An 11,924-nucleotide genomic window follows, 5' to 3' on the forward strand; every position below is an offset into this window, starting at 1 on the left:
ACGTACCTGAAACCTCACCCCTGTCCAGCAGGAAGCACAGCACCCGACACATCACAAAAGCTGAACAAAATGTTGGGAGAAGGAAATGTCATGATCTGCATGCTCAGTTTAAACTAGTGACAGATTCAGTTTCCCCGGCCATCAGAAACGTCAACTAAACAGTGTGATGCCATTGACCTCACTCCATAACTTGGTTCTGAGGTGGAAGCCACCTTCTTTGGTTCCAATCGCCAAAACCTATGGCTAGATCAGCCATTAGAGCCTCCTCTGAGGCTGCTGGAGAAAACTGGACCCCTTGGGGTCACAGATAACCTGGGGCCCCATGAGTTACACGGGGCCCCCACCTCCGGTCTACCTCCTGTGAGGGTTGGGGGAAGCTCCGCTTGGCAATTACGCTTCACGGACGCTCCGCGCTGCGGGTCGAGCGGGCAGGAAGGCTTCAGGAGCTCCTGGGGTGAATTTCTGCTTTGCCACTTGCCCCGTGTGACCTTGAACGAGCTAATGAAGTTTTCCACGCCTCAGCGCCCGGGTTGGTAGAGTGGCGAACACAGTCCGCACCGCGTAGCCGTGTCTGGCAAACTCCCGGAGTGGAGCCTATTGGTGGGTGTAGGTGATGTTAAATCGGGGGGGGGGGTCCCTCGGAGACCACCCTAGCGGCTGTCGCTTCCTCAGGGACCTTCTCCGCCGGGGATAACTCCAAACACATCCCAAGAAGCAGAATTTGGGCAGCCAAGATCTGGAGTCCAGGCTGGGGCGGCGGGGGGCGGCGCGTGGAGGCTTAGGAGAAACCCCCAGTCCTTAGCCCGCACCAGATTCGGGAACTGGGCTGGGCCGGGCTGGTCAGCCTCCGCGCCTTTCACCCCGCGGGCCCCGCCCTCGGTCCCGCCTTCTCCTAACCCGCGCCCCCATTGGTGGCGGCCGGCGGCGCGGCCGCTGTTATTTTTCGAATATATAAGGAGGTGGAGGTGGCAGCTGCTGCTTAGAGGCTTCCCGGACTGGCGGCTGGTCCCTGCGTCCCTCCACCCCGCCCCACCCTCCCCGCTTCCCTCTTCTCCCTCGCTTCGACCCCGTGGCTCTTCCTCCCTCCCTCCCCCACCCCGGGCCCGCTCCCCACCTCGCCCCGGCTAGCTGTGCGATGGAGCTGCCCCAACCGGAGCCCGCGCCGGACCCGGCTCTCAGTCCGGCGGGAGTGCGGGGTGGTACCGAGCGTCCCAGCCACCTCCTGGGCCTCCAGCTGGGAGCTCATGGCCTCGTGGGGTCCCCGGAGCGCGCGGCTGCTTCCTCGCCGGTCACCAGCCTGACCCAGACCATGCACAACCTCGCGGGGCTCGGCAGGTAGGACGCCCGCGCACTGCGATGCTGGGTGTGGAGTGTTGGTCCCGCGCCTCCCGTGGAACCCGGCGTGGGAGGCAAATCTGGGAAGCGGAGTGGGGAGGTGTCCTGGGTAGTGCCTACTTCAGGGACCCGGGACTACGGCGATGAGGCCAGGTCTGTGCTGCGCACACTCTCGAGGTGACTTGCTGTTGGCAACACAAGACTCTGGAGCTGGGACCACCGGTCCCAACCCCCCCCCCACTCCCCCACCGCTGCCTCCCGCGTGCCTCCACCACGCTGGCTCCCTACTGTCTGCCCTTATCACCACTATTTTGCCCCAGGCAGGGGATCCTGAGCCTGGAGTGGGAACTTGAGGGTGGCAGAGAAGCCTGATGCTCTTCTGTCCTTGCCCCTGCTCCCTCCACCCCCAGTTCTTTCCTGAGGTTAAGGGGTTAAACACTGGTCCTGCTTCCTGAGCAACCTGCAGTGTCCAGGCTGGGTTGCCCTCAGCAGCAATGGAGACCTAAGTCTTGCCCTGGCTCCAGAAAGGCTTGTGGATGGATAGGGGTCTGAGGAGTCCCCAGGAAGGCCCTCCAGGGCTACTCTGCTGCCCTGCCATCCCCCAGAATGGCCCTCAACCCACCTCCTTGCTCTTGCCCTGGGCTCACCTCCCCCTGAACCCAGGAGGACCTTTCTTAATCAACAAAGAAAAGCTACTTAGTGCCTCTGCAGAGGACCTGAGAAGAGGGCAGGCCCTCAGAGCCCTCCCTGGGGCAGGGGTGAGCCCTTCAGAGGTGGTGGCTGGTGGGAACATGGGCCAGCTAGCCCTTGAGCCCCACATTGACGTTTCTCCTTCCCTGGGCCCCTGTTGCCTTCCCAGTGAGACTCCAAAGAGTCAGGCAGGCAGCCTGCTCTCATGCCTGTCCCTGTCCCGGCGGCGGGCATCTGAATCCTCCCTGTCCTCCCAGTCCTCTGAATCTTCTGATGCAGGTGAGGCTCAGGGGTACCACGGGGCTTGTGGGGGGGAGGGGGCACCTGAGTCTCTTCACTTCACTGCTGATCAGACTAACATCTTCCCCACAACCTGGTGGGCCCAGGAGCCTGCACCTGCCCACCTCTGGTGGGGCTCCCCACATCCAGTCCAGTCTGGCTGAGCGGGTGGTAGGGTGGGGCCCTCTTGGGGAGATGAGATCTTACCTATTTAAAACCAGGCGCCAAAGTCTCTGAACCACAGCCCCAGCTGGGAGGCATTAGGGTTGAATGTTGGTCATTTTATAATATTCACTTGCCTTCAGCGGTAACCTTTTCCTTTAAAAAGTTATTATCTCTTCTAGAACAAATTAAACCAGCTTAAGAAAAATGCTTAGCAAAGTTTTGGCTTAAAGCCTATACAGCTGAAGGGCACCTGGGTGGCTCAGTGGGTAAAGCACGTGCCTTTGGCTCAGGTCATGGTCCCAGGATCCTGGGATCGAATCCCACATCAGGCTCCCTGCTCAGCAGGGAATCTGCTTCTCTCTCTCTCCCTCTCAAATAAATAAATTAAATATTAAAAAAAATAAAACGTATACAAAGGAGTTTCTGTAGTAAGGAGGGAGTAGAGCCCTGCCCAATTTTGGGGGGCAGTGTATTAGCCCTTGGTGTTCATGGACAGGGTTTTGTTTCTTTTTTTTTTTTTTTTTTAAAGATTTTTATTTATTTATTTGATAGAGAGAGATCACAAGTAGGCAGAGAGGCAGGCAGAGAGAGAGGGGGAAGCAGGCTCCCCGCTGAGCAGAGAGCCCGATGTGGGGCTCGATCCCAGGACCCTGAGATCATGACCCAAGCTGAAGGCAGAGGCTTAAACCACTGAGCCACCCAGGCACCCCTTGTTTCATTTTTTTTAATGTATCAAGATCTAAACTAGAAACAGGTTTTTCCTTTCTCTGACTAGAACTGGGACATGGTGGGGGAATGTGTGCAGAGGATGTCACTACTTTCAAACCAAGGTGCTCTGTCCCCCCAGGCCTCTGTATGGATTCTCCCAGCCCCATGGACCCCAAGATGGCAGAGCGGACGTGAGTAAAGGGATCCCCACTACCAAGGAGTTGAGGCCTACCTTTGAGAATCCTAGTTTCAGCATACACCCACCAGGGAAAGTCTGGGAGAGTGGACAGACCCCTTCAATCCACATGTGGGGGTGACCTCTTGATCTCCCAAGTCCTGAGATTCTGCTTCCTGTCTCAGAGCAGAGTCTGCTCCTGCAGGAGCAGCTAAGTGTGGAGATAGAGGCTTATGGGAGCACTGGATACTTCAGCCAGCCCCTGGCCTGTGGGAATACAGGTCTGGTGTATGTCCCTTTTTTCTTTTGCTTATACACATCACTTTTTTTTTTTTTTTTCTATGAAACCTCACAATTTTAAAATATGGTCTAATGAATTCAAAACCTTTAATTCACTGTAGGCCAAACAGAAACAGTTGTGGCAGGTTGATTCAGCCCTTGGCCATCCTATCAGCAACCTCTGGCTTCAGGGACACTTTCCTGCCAACCCCTGGACCAGGCCCTTTATGAGAGACAGAGTGGAGAGAGGGAGTTGTACTCAGGACAGGTCCTTCCTCCTGGGTTGTGGGGCATGCGTAGTATCTTCTAGAGCACAGCTGTCCCTATCCAGCTGTTAGAGCCCCGGCAGGGAGAGCAGCTGCCAGGCATTAGTGGGGACAGCTGGGCATCCCCAGACTGGGCAGAGGGACTATGGCTTTGGAGTTAGGGCAGTGGCTGTCTTTCCTCCCACTGCCTTTCATCGGACTGGGCTGGGCTACAAGGTTTGTTCACAAACAGGAAACAGGGAGAGAACTGGGTGGGGGTGGGGGGACTGCAGGTTGACAAGTCAGAACTGTCCCTGCTTTACTCCTGCATCGCAGGCACAGATGGGAAACCAAGTCAATAAAATTCGTCATTTCTAATGCCAGGTTATCTGGGTACAACCCCGTCCCAGCCCTGGGAGTCATGCCCCTAACACTAGCCCTCAGTGGCCCTCCCCCCCACCCCCCGCCAACCTTTCCACCTGCTTTGACGGTTACAGTTTCTCAGAAAGAAGCGTGTGTGTGTGTGTGTGTGTGTGTGTGTGTGTGTGTGTGTGCCTGAGCTCACATAGACACACAAAAGCCCTGCGTGGCAGGTGGTCTCTGGTAACATAGCTAGGGGGTGGGGCCTATCTACAGAAGCTTGTGCCCCAGCCTCAAAAGGAACATCTGTTGGAATTCTTTGCCGGCTGGCCTCTTCTAAGGCGGGAGAAGGGGGTGGGACGGAGGCTTGGTCCTAGAAAATTCCATAGGAGGGAGGAGAGGATATGACCCTGAACATTTGTCACTAGGGGGTCTGGCATGGCACACTGTGGCTGATTCGGGGGCACACTAAACCAGGCCCCTGTCCCGGGGGGAGCTGGGACAGCCCCCACACAAGGGAAGGGAAGCCCAGTCTTGCTGGCATCCAGGCCCTGGAGATACCCACATTGTCAGCCACAGTCTGTCATCATGGGACGGATGGATGACTTTCCTGGCGGCCATATGGCCCCACTGAGGTGATTTGCATACAGGTGGAAGGCCTGTGGGCAAGCTGGCAAGACCGTTGCCTTGGTAGCGCCTCAGCCACCCTGTGACCTCCTCCAGCTGTCTCTGTTGCTCCATTCTCTGGGCCCTCTTCCATTCAGGGCAGGCTTCAAAATCTCAGGCTGCTTCTCCTCTCCCCCCTCCCCAATACCTGGACCCCTGAGAATCTCCATTCTTTCCTCCCCTTTCTACTGACCTGAGCCCTGGCCCCCAGGCCTTCTGGATGGGAAGAGGGGGCTGATGCTGGGGCTGGGCTTTGGGCTGTAGGGGGAGGTGGGCTGCATGGGACTTTTCTCTCTTCTAGGTTTGAGCAGGCCATCCAGGCAGCAAGCCGGGTCATCCGAAAGTAAGTGTCCCAGACTTCCTCAAGCGGGCTCTGGAGGTCCACCTACCCCAGGCTCTCCCCATGCCCCCCACTGGATGGAGTAGGCATGGGAAAGGTGCTCTCCCATTGCCTTCCCCAGGGATGTGCAGGGATCTGTGCCAGAGGGCCATCCTGTATGCTCTCCTGCACGGCCCCCTACTGTCCAGCCCTGACGTCTCCCTGTTTCTTCCTGCAGCGAGCAGTTTGCCATTCGACGTTTCCAGTCCCTGCCGGTGAGAACCCTCTGAGGTCTGACACTGGAGGCTCAGGCCCTAGCCAGGCTGGAAGAGGGGCAGGAGGGATCTGGGGTCACCTCCCAGAGGGCAGACTTGAAACGGTCTGGTGTCCCTGGTCTTGCTGTGGGAGATGTGGTTTTGGAGGTGGGGGGTCGGAGGAGGGACAGGAGAAGGTAGAGTCAGGGCTGGTGCCAGAGGAATAGAACCTTCAGTCCTTCCTGCCCTACCTGGCTCTCTAGGTGAGGCTTCTGGGCCACAGCCCTGTGCTGCGGAACATCACCAACTCCCAAGCACCTGGCCGCTGGAGGAAGAGGGAGATGTGTGGCCAAGCTGCCCGAAGCTCTGAGGAGGACAAAGAGAATGTATGCTTCCAGAAGGCCGGAGTGGGAGAACGTCAGGGGGATAAGGAAGAAGGTGTGCTGGGATGGTTCTCTGGCATTCGATGACACTCGCCCATGTTGCCCACAGGATGGATTTGTCTTCAAGATGCCATGGGAACCCCCACATCCCAGTCATGCCCATGCTTTGGCAGAGTGGGCCGACCGCAGGGAAGCCTTTGCCCAGAGACCAAACTCAGCCCCTGACCTGATGGTACACTGGAAGAAAGGAACCCTGCAGGGTGGGCTTTTGTGCAGGGTGGGCACCCCTGGAGGCAGCCTGGGTGGGGAGGAGGAGGGGGACCCTGATCCCAGCGGCAGTGGGAACCTTTTCTGTGTCTCGGGTCCCACCCCTAAGCAGTCTGTGGCTGTTCCCCCCACACACAGTGTCTCACCCCCGAGCAGAAGATGGAAGTAGAGGAGCTGAGTCCCCCTGCCCGAGGCCGATTCTCCCTGACTGCCACCGAGGGGGCCTCCGAGGAAGATGATGGATTTGTGGACCTCCTGGAGAGCGACTTAAAGGTAACCAGTCTTGCCTCACCAGGCACTCGACCTCCCTTGTCCTGGGATCTCCCAAAAGAGGAAAGCCCTGATCTCCCGCCACGAGACCACGACTTCATTCCGATGTCAGAAGAGGAATGCAAGCTGACGGAGTCATGGCGCAGCCTCTGGCCTAGCAGACTCTGGCCTACCAGAGACTGGCAGGTGGCTGAAGCTGTAGGGAGGGAGGGCGCTGCAGGGCAGAGGCAAGGCCGGCCCTCCCTCATGGCCACATTTCTCAGCAAGTGGGGCCCTGCAGTTTCCTGGTTCTGGGGTACTGCCCCGTGTGGCTATGCTGGAGGACCTGGGGCCTAAGGGGTTGGCCTTTGCCCGTGGGTGTGACCATCCTCTCGCTGATTTGGCCTCAGGATGACAAGACGGTACCCCCAGGCATGGAGAGCCTCATTAGCGCCCCACTGGTCAAGACCTCAGAAAAGGAGGAGGAGCAGGTGGGTCTCTGAGGGGCTGCCCCAGAACTGGGGGGGCTGGTAGGGGGCAGGGGTGAGGTACTCTGACCCCCAAACTGCCACCCCTGCCAGGACCTCATCATGTACAGCAAATGCCAGCGGCTCTTCCGCTCTCCGTCCATGCCCTGCAGCGTGATCCGACCCATCCTCAAGAGGCTGGAGCGGCCGCACGACAGGGACCTGCCCACACAGAACAAGCGCAGGAGGAGTGTGACCCCTCCAGAGGAGCAGCAGGAGGCCGAGGAACCTGTGGGTGCCCTCCTGGGGAGGGGCTGGGCAGCTACTGTCCAAGTCCACCCCACCAGCACACCTGGGCGGGGTTTGTGGCAGCGGGCAAGGTGCAGGGAGAGAGGTGGCAGCCACACAGGGATGCTGAGGGGCAGCCTGGCCCCTGACCCTGGTCACCATCTACCCTGCAGAAAGCCCGTGTCCTCCGCTCCAAGTCCTTGTGTCACGATGAGATTGAGACTATCCTGGACAGTGACCACCGGGAACTGATTGGGGATTACTCCAAGGTATGAGCAATGGGGACCCTCGGGAGGCTCGACCCCTTACTGTGTGGCCCCCTGAGCTCAGAAGCTGCTCTGGTACCTCCTCCCTCCATCCCACCCCTGGTTTTGTCCAGCACAGCTTCTTCTTTATTCTCACCTAGACTCCTCTCTCTAGCTGTCCTTGGTCTCCTGACTCTACTCCAGATCTGTCTGGGGTGTCAGTTGTGTTTCAACCTTGAAAAACATTTCCAAACTAATATCCGGCTTGGAGCTTCCTCGGGCCTCATGCGGGGGCCTTGACAGAGTGTGAAGCAGGAGGTGGGGAGTTCATCTCTTCTGTTCCCTTCTGCATTTCCCCTTGGAAGGGATTGTTCCCTGGATGTCAGGCCCAAGAGGCGTCTCTTGGTTGCTATGGGAACCAGAGCTGAATTTGAAGGTCAAAGCAGGTGTGGCTTTCTGAGCTTGGGAAAGAAACTATCCTTTCTAGGCTCCTAGTCTTGCCAATTTCATCTTTTCTCCTCCTCCTCCTCCTCCTTCTTTTTCTCCTCTCTCTTTCTCTCTCTCTCTCTCTCTCCTCCCCCTCTGCCTTTCTCAATCTCTCTCCCCTTCTCTTCAGGCTTTCCTTCTGCAGACTGTGGATGGAAAGCACCAAGATCTCAAGTACATCTCACCAGAAACGGTATGTGGGGGAAAGCCATTCTCCAGGCACATTTGGGATGGCCATTTGCCTGTTAACTTTCCTTGGGGATGGGCTGTAAGGCCAGACCGGTGGTAGGGTTGGGGTCAGCCCCCATCTGCCAGCCTGACCTGCTGGGACCCACCTCTGTGGCCCACAGATGGCAGCCTTGCTGGTGGGCAAGTTCAGCAACATCGTGGAGAGGTTTGTGATTGTGGACTGCAGGTACCCCTACGAGTACGAAGGCGGGCACATCAAGGTGAGGCGGGCTGATGGGGACAGGCCCTGAAAGTTGGGGATGGCCAAGGGTGGATGTGCCACCCAGTCCCAGGGCTGTGGCCTGACCTCCAGCTCCTCTGGCAGACTGCCGTGAACCTGCCCCTGGAACGGGACGCTGAGACCTTCCTGCTACAGAGCCCCATCACACCCTGTAATCTGGACAAGAGAATCATCCTCATTTTCCACTGTGAATTCTCATCTGAGCGCGGTCCCCGCATGTGAGTCTGCTAGCTAGTGTTTGCTCCTGACCTTCCTGCTCAGGCTTTGGGGTGCTGGAACCATCTGCTGCCCAAGAGGCCTGAGCCCAGCCCCAGCCCCCACCTAGATCTGGGCCTCTAGTCCCCTGGCACCCCAGAGCAGACTTCCCCCTCCCTTCCTGTGCATGGCACCCTCTCCCTACCTCCTCCGCATCCTTCCCATCAGGCCTATGTCCACCCTCCATCCATTGTCACCACCCCTCCCCCCTCAAGATCTGCTTCCAAGTCTCCAGCAGTGTCCTTAATATCCAAGGGCCCTTCCCTCTGCTATGCTGAGCCTTCCAGGGTTTGACTGATCTTTCTGCTCCCCAACTCTCATGCTCACCAAGTCTCATGCGGACCTCCTGAAAAGATCTCTCTAATTCTGTCCACTTCTCTCTGTTATGCTTCCCCTTCTCTGTCCAGGTCCGTTATCTCTAACAAAGATTATGAACTGCCTTCTAGAAACAACTCCCTTGATTTACCTCCTTCCTTCCATCTCTCCAGCCTCCTCTGGTTCCAGTAGCCAGACGATTTAAAAGCATTCTTATGGCTGACATTCCTGCACTCAAGCCTTCTGTGGCTCCCCAAGGCCCACAAAAGACTGGGTGCAAAGAACAGGTCTCCTGAGGTATATCCTGCCCTACCACCCAGCTCTGACCCACACGCCCCTGCTGGTCGCAGGTGCCGGTTCATCAGAGAGCGCGACAGAGCTGCCAACGACTACCCCAGCCTCTACTATCCTGAGATGTATATCCTCAAGGGCGGCTATAAGGAGTTCTTCCCCCAACACCCGGTACCATGGGGCGGGGCGCGGCTGAAGCCTTCCTGGGAGGGCTGGACTGCAGGGAAGGGCTCGGTCAGCCTGTAGCCCAAGGAGAAGGGAGGTTTCCTCTATAAGTTCCCCATCCCCCCATATTGACGGACCCTCCCATCCTGCCCTAGACCTTCTGTGAGCCCCAGGACTACCGGCCCATGAACCACGAAGCCTTCAGGGATGAGCTGAAGACTTTCCGCCTCAAGACCCGAAGCTGGGCTGGAGAGCGGAGCCGGCGGGAGCTCTGCAGCCGCCTGCAGGATCAGTGAAGGGCTGGTGCCAGTCCTGCCTGCCTCCTTTGCCTTGCTTCCTGGGTGCCAGCCTCTCAGGGGCCTGTGGGGCTGAGGGTCTGCTCGAGGCCCCAACTGCCATCCAGGGGAAAGACAGTGAGGGTGTCCTGTCCATCCGCACCCAGCCCCGATCCCCATGTCTTGCTGCAATCATATTCCACATCCTTGTGCCACCTCTACGCCAGCCCAGCCCCGGGGAGAGCCCAGCCTGTTGACTTGGTGAAACTGGATTAAGTCCAGCTCAAAGGAAGTATTTTGTGTCCAGCAGAAACGTTTTTGCTTTTTCTCCTTCCTTGTCTGAGTTAACCCTTTGTCTTCTTGTGTCCAGAAAAAAGCCCCCTCTTTCCCAGGGGCTCTGTTTGTATGTGTCTAGGAGAAAGCCACACCTTGCCCACCCCCCCCGCACCCCGGGATGGGCCAAAGCAGAACCCCTCCCTGCCCGGGGCGCTGGCACTCCTGGATGTGTCTGCCATGATCCCTTTCTCTTCCTCTTTCCCATCCTTCCACGTGAACACCTCTAGCACAAACAGAAGCTCTTACTCTTTCCTGTTTCAGTGTTACCTGCGTGCTTGACTCCATCTGATTTGGTGCCCATCTCAGGAGATGCATGGGCTGAGATCTCGGCTCCTCTCTCCACTTGGGGTTAGAGACTCCAACCATTAATTAGCCACTCGGCCCTGGTTTCTGTTGCCTCAGAAAGGGATGACCTCCTTGGGGGGCCGTTGGGCAAGGGCTAAGGTCTGCAGCCCAGCCCCCACTGCTGTGAACCCCGGGGTCCGATTGGTCAGAACTTGCTGCTCTCTTGTTGTGCATGGACAGATGGATGAATGGATGGATGGCAGATGGATGGAGAGCCACAGTTGCCCAATGTCCAGCACACACAAATGGCTGAGTGGAAGCATTTCAGTGAGCGTGACTGCCTGCGGCAAGAACAGATGTGTGTCTGTCTGTGTGGACAAAATCTTTACATGTTAAGCTTTGGAGTTACTCAAGACAAAATGTTGTGGAAGTGGCAAAGCCAAGGACAGAGCCACGTCTGGATTCTGAATCTCAGGACGTGTGGAGGGCTGTGTTTGAAGAAGGCCCTGTTGACTCCTCTGTCCGGGCCTTGGGTCAATAAAGCACTGAGCAAGTGGAGTAACCTGCATTGTGTCCTGTGGGCCTTTGACAAGACCGTGGCAGACCCTGAGGGCAGGATAGAGTGAGGGCAGGTCAGCAGATAAGGCTCCAATTCCCATACCTTGCTCTTTACATTTCCTCCTTTTGCAGCTGTTGCAGCGTCAGGAATTTTCTTCCCCATCTTTTATTCACCCTTTGAGACTCCATTTCAAAGGTCGCCTCCTCCCAGAAGCCTTCCTTCCTGCCCCATCAGAGAAATGACTTTCTTCTCCGTACACCCAGCCCCCAGCAGAGGTTCTACCACCTGGGAGATGCCAAGTTCAAGATCAAGAGAGTGGAAAAGGGCCACTCTGGGAGAACCAGTCCCAGGCCCAAACCTGGGATCTCGGGAAATTCCCTCAGAATACCCCTGCAGGCGACCTCTTCCCTAGATGTGAGTCTGCGATTGTAGGACCTCCTTTGTACAAGTAAGGTAATGGCCTGATACAGAGTACATACAACATGTCAGGCACCATTACCACTTTGTCGAAGTTCATCTACCTTCTGAACTAGGTGGTGCAAATGATTGTTGGCTCCATTTTGCAGATGGGAAAATAGAGGCGATTTCCTACCAGAGCAACAAGAGACTCTAGATTCCTAGGCTGAGTCTAAATGATGCTTGCCCTGTCTCCAGCTTTTCTCCCAAGATTCTTATGCCCAAAGGTTGGGCTTACCCCCCAACACTCCTCCCACAAGGGCACAATGGCTGGGGAGGGGGTGTTGGGGTGTGGCTTTGATGGTCTGGGGATACTGGGCCTTTGCTTAGGAAGAGAGGGGCTTTGAGAGCTCCAGAAGCCCTCTCCATTGAGCAGGCAGCTGATACCAAGGATAACATTTATTTGGGTGAGGGGACTTGCCCCAGAAAAGGAAAAGTAGCTGTTTAGACCCCCCAAGGAACAGTGAGAAAGAGGGAGGGAGAGAGCTCTGGGCACTGTTCCACTGAGATCTGCCAGCTCCACTCTGCTTAGGTGATCTCGGGAAGCTCCATTCCATCCTTCCTGATTATACAAAGGAGGAAGACTGCTGGATGCCCAGAGAGGGGATACGCTTGCCCCTAAGTCACACAGCAGATACAAGCAGAGCAGGCATTTCAG

The 11,924-nt window shown here is 56.9% G+C and overlaps 1 protein-coding gene across 1 annotated transcript; it reads left to right on the forward strand.

Moving 5' to 3' along the window:
• Positions 1–1,076: 1,076 nt before the first annotated feature.
• CDC25B (cell division cycle 25B) lies at positions 1,077–10,819 on the forward strand. The gene is made up of 16 exons (XM_044263377.1): positions 1,077–1,335; positions 2,195–2,304; positions 3,317–3,368; positions 5,204–5,245; positions 5,460–5,496; positions 5,739–5,861; positions 5,968–6,090; positions 6,264–6,398; positions 6,785–6,865; positions 6,956–7,132; positions 7,303–7,398; positions 7,991–8,053; positions 8,211–8,309; positions 8,414–8,547; positions 9,250–9,361; positions 9,511–10,819. Exons 1-16 carry the CDS (start codon positions 1,136–1,138, stop codon positions 9,649–9,651), a joined length of 1,725 nt encoding a protein of 574 aa, XP_044119312.1. The 5' UTR covers positions 1,077–1,135; the 3' UTR covers positions 9,652–10,819.
• Positions 10,820–11,924: the final 1,105 nt, after the last annotated feature.

This window comes from Neovison vison, chromosome 8 (assembly GCF_020171115.1).
Source record: "Neovison vison isolate M4711 chromosome 8, ASM_NN_V1, whole genome shotgun sequence".
Taxonomy (NCBI): Eukaryota; Metazoa; Chordata; class Mammalia; order Carnivora; family Mustelidae; genus Neogale; species Neogale vison.

Coding starts and splice junctions, on each gene's coding strand:
- CDC25B (XM_044263377.1), top strand. CDS start 1,136: ATGGAGCTGCCCCAACCGGAGCCCGCGCCGGACCCGGCTCTCAGTCCG. Junction 2,305..3,316: donor CTCTGAATCTTCTGATGCAG/GTGAGGCTCAGG, acceptor CTGTCCCCCCAG/GCCTCTGTATGGATTCTCCC. Junction 3,369..5,203: donor CCCAAGATGGCAGAGCGGAC/GTGAGTAAAGGG, acceptor TCTCTCTTCTAG/GTTTGAGCAGGCCATCCAGG.